This window comes from Cottoperca gobio, chromosome 5, assembly GCF_900634415.1.
Source record: "Cottoperca gobio chromosome 5, fCotGob3.1, whole genome shotgun sequence".
NCBI classification, from domain to species: Eukaryota; Metazoa; Chordata; class Actinopteri; order Perciformes; family Bovichtidae; genus Cottoperca; species Cottoperca gobio.
Genome location: NC_041359.1, coordinates 22,938,389 through 22,950,962, shown reverse-complemented (window position 1 = coordinate 22,950,962; position 12,574 = coordinate 22,938,389). Strand labels below are relative to the sequence as shown.

At 42.1% G+C, this 12,574-nt stretch overlaps 1 protein-coding gene across 1 annotated transcript; it reads right to left on the bottom strand.

Moving 5' to 3' along the window:
* Positions 1–5,418: 5,418 nt before the first annotated feature.
* Positions 5,419–7,816, bottom strand: kcna3a (potassium voltage-gated channel, shaker-related subfamily, member 3a). Its single transcript, XM_029431989.1, has one exon. The coding sequence runs from the start codon at positions 7,699–7,701 to the stop codon at positions 6,148–6,150; it is 1,554 nt and encodes a 517-aa protein (XP_029287849.1). The 5' UTR covers positions 7,702–7,816; the 3' UTR covers positions 5,419–6,147.
* Between the last annotated feature and the right edge of the window lie 4,758 nt (positions 7,817–12,574).

The following is a 12,574-nucleotide window of genomic DNA, read 5'->3' as shown; positions in this document are numbered from 1 at the left end:
ACTGCGGTATACTGCCAAGCTGCATCTCGCTCTCCCAGATAAACTCACAGAAGTCAGCACACACCCGCTGCACGAGCTCATTATCTAAACTCGCAGGTTTGCAGAATGCCAGTAAGTTACCTGTGGAAATGAAAAACCCATTGATCTGCAAGTCAGAAGTTACAGCATGCAGCATTTATCTGAAACACACTTTATAATACGGCTCCTTTATTTGTACGACCGCTGCAACAGAAGAAAAAAAACAGAGCTGCGCTGATGCTGAACAGAAGGACGACAGTATGAGTGTGTGAGTGAGTCAGTGTCATTGTTGCAGGGATACCCTTATGCTGCATAACACAATGTGTCTGTATGAGTGAGGGAAGTTCAAGTCAAGGTAAGTGCTTCCTACAGGAACACTTCAGGTTACATTACACCAAGGTCATGCTGGTAATAAGATACTGTTATACTGTATGAGGGCGAGAGGACAAAAATAACACCGATTGTGTGTCTGTAACAATACGCTTTTTTGTATGCACAGCGAGGCTCTGGGAAGCGGTTGACTTATGCATTGCATGCAGCAGTGACTTATTGCAGCATATCGCTCCACCCCTGAATATCTTTCTTAGCAAATCCTGGTTTTGCTCCCTTTTCATGTTTTACAAAGTGCACAAAATAATGTGGCATTAAAAGAGCACTATGAATATTCAGGTGTAGTTGCAGCGTGTGTTTGCTGCAGCACAGATTCACATTATGGGACTTGTGGGATTTACAGTGACAGCGACTGTGTGATGCAATCCTCGGGTTTTTGTTTTCCAGTGACTCAAGGAACCAACATATTTGGCTCAGACTCATGGAGCAGTGTGGTCTGCAGTCGACGCAGCAGCTCTCACAGGACACCTGAGGGATGAGCCAGGGCTGCAGTTTGAATCATAACCAAAACTTCACACACACACACACACACACACACACACGCATCTGACTTTACCCTCAAACATTAATCTTGACCGTCAAGGTTAAGAGAAACAGACTTCTGGAAAGCGCCTAAAAAGCACCGCAGAAATAGTCCAAAGTCAGCAATGTCACTGTAGCTGGGTGAATCTTTTGCTCAGCCTCATGCGGTTGCTACGGAAACCATCTCTAAGGGCAGCAGTGGGAGGAGCCCTGGTGTTGACATCACGGCCACAGCGTCTCTCATGCCGCTGGGAGGTTTCAGGTAAAGTTATAGCATGATGACAAGCCATTTAAATGTTCCTGCAGTCAGCTGCTTTAGTAAAAGACAAATAAAAAGTCAAATGAGTGAATTATTTTCTTCCTGTTCCACACCTCGGACATGTTCCCCAGCATATGTTGCTGGTAGTGAACTGTCTTGTTAGCTTCAGTGGAGGGATACATGCCATCTCTGACACGCTGTCTTGGCTTTCCTTTCTCTCAATGAAAGCCCTGAACAGAGTCTTGATGCAGACAAATGAACTTTATGAATAGCCTCAAGAGAGCCATGTTCTCTGAAGAGCAGATGGATGAATGGCACGCACAGAAATAATGTCAATACGTCTCATGGTTTATATTTTTGGCAACACTGAGTTACAGTTTTAGGGCAAATACTGAACAATATAAAAACACCATCAGAGCAGGAGGGAACATGTGCAGAGCTGTGAATGAATGCAGCGGCTCAGCCTTCCTCTCTTCACCGGTGGTAAGTTCAAGGATGACAAGCGCCACTTCTCCTGGCAGTCGCTGGGTATCACTAGAGGTAGCACGCTGCTGCGAGGCATCGCTCCTCTCATGTGGTGAATGTTGGCATGATGAGGACAGCGAGTAGACGAGAGGAGAGGGGAAGCCCGGGGTCTCCCCTCCCCTCCCCCATCTCCCACCTCAACCTGGATTCTTCACGTCTGCCTGCAGCTACAGTATCACAGCGGACCAGCTGCGGAGCCGACTGTTTGCCGTGTCCTGCGTCTGTGTGTGTGTATGTGTGTGTGTGTGTGTGTATATGTGTGCATTCAAGCTCATGTATGCAAGTGTGTTCCCTGTGACTCGGTACAGAGTGTGTGCACATTCTCTCCAGTACTTACCAATGACCAGGAACCCACAGCAGCGTGCATTCAGGCGTGTCAGCTGTGCAGCACTCAAGCATGCTCATTCATACACACACACACACACACACACACACACACTCAGACAGTGAGACATAGTGTCCATCGGGCTTTACATCTCTTTTTCTTAATGCTGCATCAGAATCAGAATAGAATCAATTTGGAGTTTTGATGAATGTAAATCCAATACTCTCTCCTTTTAGCTCTGAGGCCACCAAATGTTCACCATCGAGATGCTCATTTTTGTGCGTCTGCAGTTTGATGCTTGTTATGTAACGTGTGCCTGTCACAGCTTTTTGCTGGAAACAGCTGCCCTGCACCTGGAAACAAGATGAAAAAGATCTTTGCTGACCAGAAAACCAAAACAATGAGCTGGTAGATGCAAAAACACTCAGAGCAGACAGAAAATATTCCATTGCTAAGACATAAATAATTGATTAATGTAGCTTAAATGCCAGCTGTTGGTACTTTGTTAAAGTTTGATACTCAGCTCTATATGGAACAAAGGAACGATTCAAGAATATAGTTTGTTGAAGAAATGTATAAAAGATGTATTTCTCCACTACAAGGTCCTGAATTGTGAATAAAAATGGAATCATGTCCTTGTAATTAATGTGTAATAATAACTTTCCTGATATTAGAAAACACAGAAAGGATAGAAATGTTCTTACATTAACTTAAATACATTGATCTCCTAATGAGGCCACAATATCTCAGCGTATCAGGTTAAACAAGTTGACCTCTAATGTGACTCTTACCTCTCCACATCAGAACAAGACAGGCTGAACTGCAGGTGCACTCTGCACCAGATGATTAACGACAGGTTTTCATTTCCCCTGGTTAAAAATACATTGAAGCAGGACTTCAATTCCAGTAGGGACAGAGGGGAACAAAGCCACTCAGCAGTTCTGAGGCAGAACACCTGGAGACTGAGGTCGTTGACGCTCTGCCTGTAAAACTGAGCGGACGAGGGATGAATCTGTGAAACTCGACATTAAACTGCTGCATTTTAAAATGATTATATGTTTTTCTTCTTCTTCTTCTTCTTCTTCTTCTTCTTCTTCTTCTTCTTCTTCTTCTTCTTCTTCTTCTTCTTCTTCTTCTGTACACAAATCAAATGTGGACCACGTGTTACTAAAACCAGATGTTTTAACCAAGTTTAAGATTTAAAATCATTGTCATTAAGACCCGAATCATAGCATAATAAAATATTTGTAACCAAACCTAATTATTTTCTTACCTGTACAGTATATAATGAATATAACTGCCAGAGTGGGTAATAGAAAATCATACAAAACGTTGAGCTGTTCTGCGAGTATGTTGGTGTTTGTTTGGGGATTGTACAAGACTTCTCTTATTCTCAGCTCATAAATCCTTTTGTTAAAATGTTGCTTTATAGAACACGAGCTTTCATTCTGCAAACGTGAATGTTGCCTTTCAACAGCCGAGCATACTGCAGGAGTGAATTTCAAATAACCTTCATGTCCACTTCTGTGCTTGTTCAAAGTCTTGTTAAATGTGAGTAAGGAGAGTTTTTTCCATCGTCTCCTGGGAAATGGAAGATTTTTGTCTCAGACTAAAAGCGTCGCTGTGTAATTCAAAGGTAGTTTCCTGACCTTTATGACGAATCCCAGACGGTCACATGGCCACGTCTGTCACAAAACATTGTTCCTCCATCATTGTTTGAGGTCTCAGAGACCCAAGTGCTGCAAAATATTTTCTAACCTGAATAACAATCAATGTGTAGATAAGTATTATTAATATGAAACAATAGGGGTTGCACATTTGATGAAAATAACAAATATAACCAAAATGCAATACACCAAAGAAGAAAATTATAAAGAAATGTACAGTAGTGACGTACGTTTTGGGTCCCCAGAGAGGTCTCTCTATCTATAAGAGAAATCACAGCACACTGAGCAGCACTATCGTCCAAAACCCTTATTTTAAAAATTTTGGAGCAAACATGCATTCATTTCTGTGGTGGACTTCTGAAAAGGTCATCAGTTGAAACTCGTGTTTATAAGACAGACTTCAAGTATCAAGTTAATAAAGAAATCAACAATATTGTTATGTTTTTTGAGTTTTTAAAGAGAACTCAGGGAGTCTTAAAAGAGAGAAACTCAAAGCAGTTAGAACTAAATGTGTACGTCACTCTCGTGATTATAAAGGCCCAAAAATATGTTCAGTCTTCAAGACTAATAATAAAGAGCTAAATATGATCAGCACACGCTCCATTAGATCCTTCCCCACAGTAATAACTCGGCAGATCCACTAGAGGGCAGCACTGAGCTATTTTCAGAAAGTTAACATGACTTAACCTGCAGTTCAGTGGCAATGCAACATCATAACTACTAAATAATGGACAAAGTAACTTTAACTTTCAATTCTGAACAAATCTCTCATGTATCGATTATACAGAAATACAAATCAATGAATCAGAAAGCAGAGATCAGACCCAATTACTCCATAAAATACATTTCAAATGCATTTCAAATCAAAATTAATAACTAATTATCAAAATAGTTGGCAAACATTATCTGCTGATAGTCGTTTCTCCGGTTGTGGCGCATTTAGGATAAAACATTATGATGTTGCAGCCCTAAAAATAATAAAAGTAAACGCTCACACATATGATCCATGAAGAGGAGATACAGCCCTGTGATTTATAAACTCCTTTGAGTTTCCCTTTGAGATCCCTTCAGCTCTCAGCCACTTTGTACCAAAAGCACACGTGCAGATGTCTGCTGGAGAAGAAGAAAGGTAGCTGACGTCAGACCTAGTTGGCATGCCAACTCAGAGAAAGGAGCTCACATCTGAAAACAGAGCAGCTGATGAGGAAACAAAAGAGCGGCTGCACCGATACAACAGCTTTACATGATGTTCACTTACATGTAGAAACGTCTGCCTGCTCAGTGCCTGAGGTTATACTAACTTAGAAGGAGTGATGGTTGATTTAACCACCTTAAATAATTATGTTTAACTATAACCATGCGTCTAAAGTTGCCCCTTTCCTCCCCCCTCCAGGGACCCCCGAGGTGTTGACGAACCCCAGTTGGGAAGTCTTTATGAAAAATGCAACACAACATCAAAGGTAACATCAAAGGGGGTTACCCGGGAAACCACCGTCGTCATGGTGACTGCATCACAAGGCAGGACGTTCTGCATGCGCGCGCTCTCTCCTTTCATCCAGCTGTTTTCATCCTGTCGTCACTGCGCACATGACCTCAAACACACGATTATTCCCACGTTATATATTTCATAGTCCCCTCTGCTCGCTTAGGACGAAAATGTGAAATGATGTTTGATATTTGGCGAAAGGTTATAATGACATTTTGAGTCGAGGTCAGTTAATTTCCGTTTTATTTAATATAGGCTATATAGGCAGTTCTGAATGAAAATACAATTTTACCAAAAAACTCGACTTATATCTTATGATACGCGTTTCTATCTACACCACTCCGTGTGTTATTACCTGAATAATCATGTGAGTCCAACATCTCGACAGGTTATGATATTAAATATAACCTAAAACAGGCATTTGGCTATATAAATTACCATAGTCTATTCATTACATTACTGGACAATGAAACTTCTGTTTCCACGAAGCACAAGACGTCGTGGGTAAATGTTATATAGTAGACTATATATGCTACACGTGTATCCCAATCATGAACAACAACAACCTTTGTATTACATCACGATATGTAGGCATCGTGTGGCACTATACACTGCAGACATATCGGTTTTAACAAGCCGTTTACTTGTTCATTAAATGCTTTTAATATTTTTCCAGTGCAAATGTTTTTGGGTTATATTGATACTTCTTGGTCTTTGAGAAATACTCAAAACATGTGAATATACACTGGAAACAAGTAGAATCGAAATTTCTCGTTTGCTTATATTAAAAATAATAACAAATGACTTGTTAAAACGGACATTTACGCACGTTCATCCACAGATATGGACTGACACATTATGGTTTTATATATATATATATTTATATTTATATATAAAAATAATATTATAGCTACTATGTCTTCATGCTCCATAAATGATCCATTCTGGGGCTCATTTACACGTCTGTAAAGATCTTTTTGATGTTCACGCAGTTCTGGTTGTTCTCGGTGGTGAAGTTGGGCTGTTTGAAGGCGCTGTTGATGCTCTCCTCTATCATCATGCACTCAGACTTGCTGAGGGATGAGGAGCTGCACGACCTCCTCAGCTCCTCCGAGGGGAGGTGCTCACAGCTGCTGGTGTGCACGTACTGCGGGTGCTCCTCTCCGTCAGTCTCTCTGTGGTAAAAGTAGTTGAAATTGGACACAATCACTGGCACGGGTAAGGCAATTGTCAGCACGCCTGCGATTGCGCACAGCGACCCCACTATTTTCCCACCAATGGTCACCGGATGCATGTCTCCATATCCGACTGTGGTCATGGTGACCACTGCCCACCAAAACGCATCAGGGATGCTGGTGAAACTGGACGAGGGGTCGTCTGCTTCTGCAAAGTAAACCGCGCTGGAGAAGAGAATAACTCCGATGAAGAGGAAGAATATGAGCAGGCCGAGCTCCCTCATGCTGGCCTTGAGGGTCTGGCCCAAAATCTGAAGTCCCTTTGAGTGACGTGACAGCTTAAAAATGCGAAAGACCCTCACCAGTCTGATCACCCTCAGGATGGCGAGGGACATCGCCTGCTGGCCGCCGTTATTTTCCTTCTCGGCCAGCTCAGTCCCCAAAGTGATGAAGTAGGGGAAGATAGCAACGATGTCAATGATATTCATGATGTTTTTGGAGAAGGTCGTTTTGCTGGGGCAGGCGAAAAACCTGACCAGTAACTCGAAAGAGAACCATATGATGCACAGGGTCTCTATCACAAAGAAAGGGTCTGTAAACGGGTTTGGCTTGTAGGGAGCAGTGCCATTGACTGTGGGTGCCACTGTGGCTTGGTCTCTCTCATCCCGAAATTGCGGCAAAGTCTCCATGCAGAAGATAACAATTGAAATCAAAATAACAAGCACTGAAACTATGGCTATTCCCCTCGCTGGCCCGGAGCTTTCAGGGTACTCAAACAAAAGCCAAACCTGCTTTTGGAATTCTCCTTTTGGCAGAATACGCTCCTCTTCTTTTATAAAGCCTTCATCATCACGAAATTTCTCCATAGCCTCCTCTCCGAGTTGATAAAACCGGATCTCCTCGGAGAAAATATCAATGGGGACGTTAACAGGTCTCCGGATGCGCCCCCCTGACTGGTAGTAGTACAGGATGGCATCAAAGCTCGGTCTGTTCCTGTCGAAAAAGTACTCGTTCCTTAGTGGGTCAAAGTAGCGCATCCTTTTCATAGGGTCCCCCAGCAGCGTGTCTGGGAACTGGTTGAAAGTTTTAAGTTGCGTCTCAAAGCGTAACCCCGAAATGTTGACGACCACCTTCTCGCAGCATCCCTGCCGGCCTCGCTCATATCGATCCACCGACAGGTGAGGCACTGAGAGCACCCCGGGCTCCTCCAGCATGTTTTCCGCCGTCATGACGCCCTTCTCCACCTCGGCATAACCCCAGCTGTCAGTCGCGTTGCTGCCCTTGTGCCTGGCGGACAAGGGGGGCTGGATCACGCTGAAGGTCTGGTCATCCATACAGGTGGTTTTCGGTCTGAAGGGGCAGAGCGCGCCACGCCTCTCTCAGCCAAAGCCTACAGCTTTGGAGAGCCGAGGCCGACGCCACTTACATCTCTTCTAACCATCACCTATCTCCGCGTATCCACACACTGAGGCGCTGCGCTCCCCTCTGCCTTTTTTTTCCCTTTACAAACACGTCTACACCCGCCCACGGCGCGCATATGTCTGACATGCGTCCAACCCGCCCAATCGGAAATTAATTTGACACTTAACACCTTCATTCAAGTGTGGTGGAGCAAAAACACTTGATGAAATCGCATTCACACCTGTTTGATCCCAGTTAGGTTATTCTTCTGTGAGCTCGTATAGGTATACATTATATAAGCTTTTATAAACGCAGACATGAAGCTGAAGATCTGCACTGCTGTCTTAAAAACATACAGGTTTCTGTCTGTGGCATTTAAAGCGCGTTTACTTTAAATCACAGCAGAAAAGACATTCAGGAGCAATGCCCTCTTTCAATACGGTCTGATCGTGTCTAACACTTTTGACACAGAGCAAATCATGTCGTCATTAGCCATTGCTTCACTTTTCCCACAGAAACAGAGATGATGAAATCAGTTTTTCTTCGGGGGAAACTGACAGCAGAAAGCTGAACAGTGGATGTCCACATATTCAGATGAATAAAAACTCTTTATTTGATCATCTTATGTCTTGTTGTTGAGGAGATGTTGCTCTCCGTGGTGCTGAAAACTCCATGCGCGCTCTCTTCAACACATTAAGTTTTGTATAGGCAAAGTCTACGTGCGTGTTGGTCTAAAGATGCTTTTATTAACACAACACACCTCGCGATCAGTATCCTCATTTCCTCTCGGAAAAGCCTGTCCGCCATTTGGTGATAGAATCGCCTCAAAGAAGAGTCTCAAGTGTCAGTCTTTGTTACAGCTGTGAGGACGAAAATGCAAAATCAGTGTTGTTTGTAATTCATACTGACAAGCTTCATCAAAGACGTCCGTCACTGTCTGTTGCTTCAGGAGCACGTGCACAGGGTGAATGAGTTCAAATGAGATTCAAGGTTGAGATTTTTTTTTTCATTGTACAATTCTGAGTTGTAATTTCCACATGTGGAACTTAAAGGAGAAGCTGAGACATTTATGCGTTGGCAAATGTCAACACCATATTCTGAATATGATCATAACCGGGAGAAGCCTCATGAACGAGTTATTCATGTCCTGTGTACAAACAGACTTTAGCAGTACAATCCTTCAACTGCTCAACATCCAAATCATTCATCTACTTCATTAGTGGAAGATATCGGGATACAGAATTACGTCGTCTAAATTGAAAATAACAGGCTCATACTAACTGAAATTGCCGTTTTATATTTTGCATTTTGCACTAAGTTCATAACTGAATGAGAAAATACTCTATTTGTCAAATATTTAATTCAAAGACGAGTATAAAAAATAGGCTTTACCGTGTGGTTATTTCATATAAACAGAAATTGTGAAATGTCAAGAAGCACAACACTTAGTCAAACCTCCTCTTACATTAAACTAAGGACCTGAAAGTACCACGGGGACATTCTGTACATAGACTGGGACAGACGACTGACAACACACCAGCTGTCGCCGGTGCAGAGGCATATAAAACACCTACATTTCCACATCATGAAAGTGTTAAGTACCTGCACACAAAATACAAGTGCTGAAACAAAATCTAACCTCAGACGTGTTGAACGTCGTTAGCACCACAGTGTTGACAGCACGGTTTTCATAAGCTCACAGTTATTAGTTCTCATTATTCAAAGCACATCGAGAGACTATGTAAGTTGACTTTTACTAAACTTCAGAGTAACAACGTTGCACTTTACACCACTGGGTTAAAATACTAGTGTACGGGAGCCCGTGGGTGACAAACAGCACCTGCACTTCTTCAAACCTTTATTTCAGTTCTGTGCTTTGTCTCGTCTGCAGCTCAGAGGTGGAGTGACTGTCCCCCTCCTGAGTCAGATTCTCTCGCTATTTTACACACAGGCTGATACCTCTTCTGAATAAATCTTAATATATATTTAAGAAAAGGTAAATAAGAGACACAAAAACAGCCTTGATGTACAATTAAAACAGTAATGTTTAATGTAGAATGCCTTCCCCCATGACCTCTGACCTCCAGCCCAACGGACCCTTAACCTGAACCGGGTTTCACATTAGAGCTAAAACAATTAGTTGAATAATTGATTTGTCTGTCTGATATCTTTTGGTTTTGGACCGTTGGTCGGACAAAACAAGACGTTTGAAGATGTCAGCTTGTTCTCCTGGAAACTGTGATTGGTATTTTCCAACATTTTCCAAATGATTAATTGAGACAACAATGTGCAGATTAAATGGTAATGAACATAATTGTTAGTTGCGGGCCTATATTTCACAGCACGTACGACAAGCACATCCTCACACACACACACACACACACACACGTTAGTATGTTATTAAAATACTGATAGCAGAGATAGTACGTCGTCTCTCTTCATTCATTGTGTAGCTATTTTATCCCCACAGTGTTGCAATACTCAAATGTTAATCATGCTTCTCTTAACAACCTACCAGTAGTTGCATCTCAGCACGGGAAGTTTTTGTCTGGGTTTTTCATCTCCATGGCAACACAACGGCAAGTGTTTTTTGTTTTTGTTTTTTTTATTAAGAAAAGCAGTTAAGTTGAAGAAGTTACATAATTTCCGGTCCAACTCGTGCAGGAGCGAGTAGCCCAGAGACAATTTCTCACATTTCCACTGAGGGATGAACATATCAGGATTAAAAAAAAAAGAAAAGGAACCGGGCTGAGTTTGTTTTGTTTCGTGAGTGTCGACTGTAATCATCAAACACAGAAGAACCATCTCAACATAAAGAGGATAATAGCTGAAAACAAATTAAATGCAAATTCCTCTGAGCTGTGTAAACAGTAGTTATGCTTGCAAACACAGACTGATTGAGAAAATACCGTTAAGATTTGCTCTGTAGTTACTCGAGGATTACAATCATTTATGGCTCCGGCCGCAGACGGACTCTTCTACACTTTCCTTATTACATTGTTATGCAGTGTGTGTGTGTGTGTGTGTGTGTGTGTGTGTGTGTGTGTGTGTGTGTGTGTGTGTGTGTCTGTGGGTTTAAGAAGGAGAGAAAACAATCCCAACAACACCGTTGTTGTAACATAATTCCCATGCAGATACCATCAATTTGAGAGCCAAGGTGTCAGACTTGATATCAAATCTGTGTTTTGAACAGTCCCAACACTACAGGTGATTTATTGTCTTTGTAAACACAAGCCAGAGATTTCCCCTTGATACTGGCCTTGTTGTACACATGCCTACAGCCACTCTCAAATGCATTCATAAATGCTTAATAGAGCTTTTATTCCACAAGGTCATTGAGTCTAGTTTCTAGCCCATTCTGCAAGCTGCCTGCTGAGGATAAAAAATACCTATTATGTATCCAAACCTCTGGAGCTGAAGGCCGCTGAAGATAGACTTTTTATCAGTCTGGGAAGTTAAAAAATGACTTATTAACTCTGGCAGAAGCTGCAATTTAAAGTGGCGTTACAAATTACACTGTGCTTCTGGTCTGGAGGGAGACGGGGGCATTTCATATAATAATCCCTTCCAAAAGATCTTAACTGCATTTCTCATTCTTCAACATTGTAGACAGTGTCAGGGAAAGGAGGGCTGGTTTCGATCAAAAGTGACAATGGCTTGGACTGCTCTTTGAGTAATGAGGAGCAAGGCTGTGTCAAACACACACACCCAGGCTGATCAATAGAGGCAGAGAGAGAGCAGCGTCTATCGATCAGTCATGCATTGGCTGTGATCCCTGCCAGTGCAGAATCATTACACATTCACATTGTCCGCTGCCACAGCTATCATGAGTCGAGGTGAAGGCCAAGGTTATAAATAATGCAACAACACTTTTTCTTGCCACATTGTGAAACTGCCAGGCGAGGGGTTAAATGATGAGCATTGTAACCGTTTCTGATAACTCAGTCAGGAGCCTGTAAAATACTGAATTCAATCCAATCAGCTCAAAGGAATTAATCAATGTATCAAATAATAAAAAAAAGGCAACGCCTAATTTGTTTTGCCACATTACAAAAGTGTTATTTGTGCAGTGGCAATGTCATTTTCATGTTTCTATTTAGAAGTGCTTCCTTTTTGTACTGAACACAAGTTACGGAAGTGGTCGGTGCCTAAACATGACCATAACATGACTAAGCATTTAGAGAAATATAAAAACAAATGTTAAGCTGCTTTAGTTTCTATGAGCAGGGAGAAAACATTTGAATACTTTGTCAGATACGTTTTGAATAAACCTTTTAATGCCCCTCGCACAAGTTAAGTTCCCGCTTTGTGTTGAGTAAAAAGGGGGGCATCATGTTACCGTCAGATTGTGTTTGCTGTTGAAAGGGTTAGCATATGTTTGTATACCAACATCATTTCTTGGAGACCGTTTGTAAAAGGAGATACAAAGGTGGTTTTATGTGTATGGGTCACAATATTTCTTCTGTTTATGCTAAGTTTGTATTTGAAGTGTTGTACTGCTTCAGTAAGTCTCTCTCACCACCAAGGACATGCGAGCAGCTGCTGCCACGACGAAGCATAAAACAAGCGTGACACACATGAAAGACGACGAGGGAATTAAACTCAGCATCTCATAAACTTCTGTGCTTTAATGTTACGGCTGCACTTCAAAAAAACACAGACATGCCACTTACCACTACGTACTTATATATAGTGCATAATTATGTATGCACATGTCACTCACACACACACACACACACACACACACACACACACACACACACACACACACACACACACACACACACACAAACTGAGACAGAAACC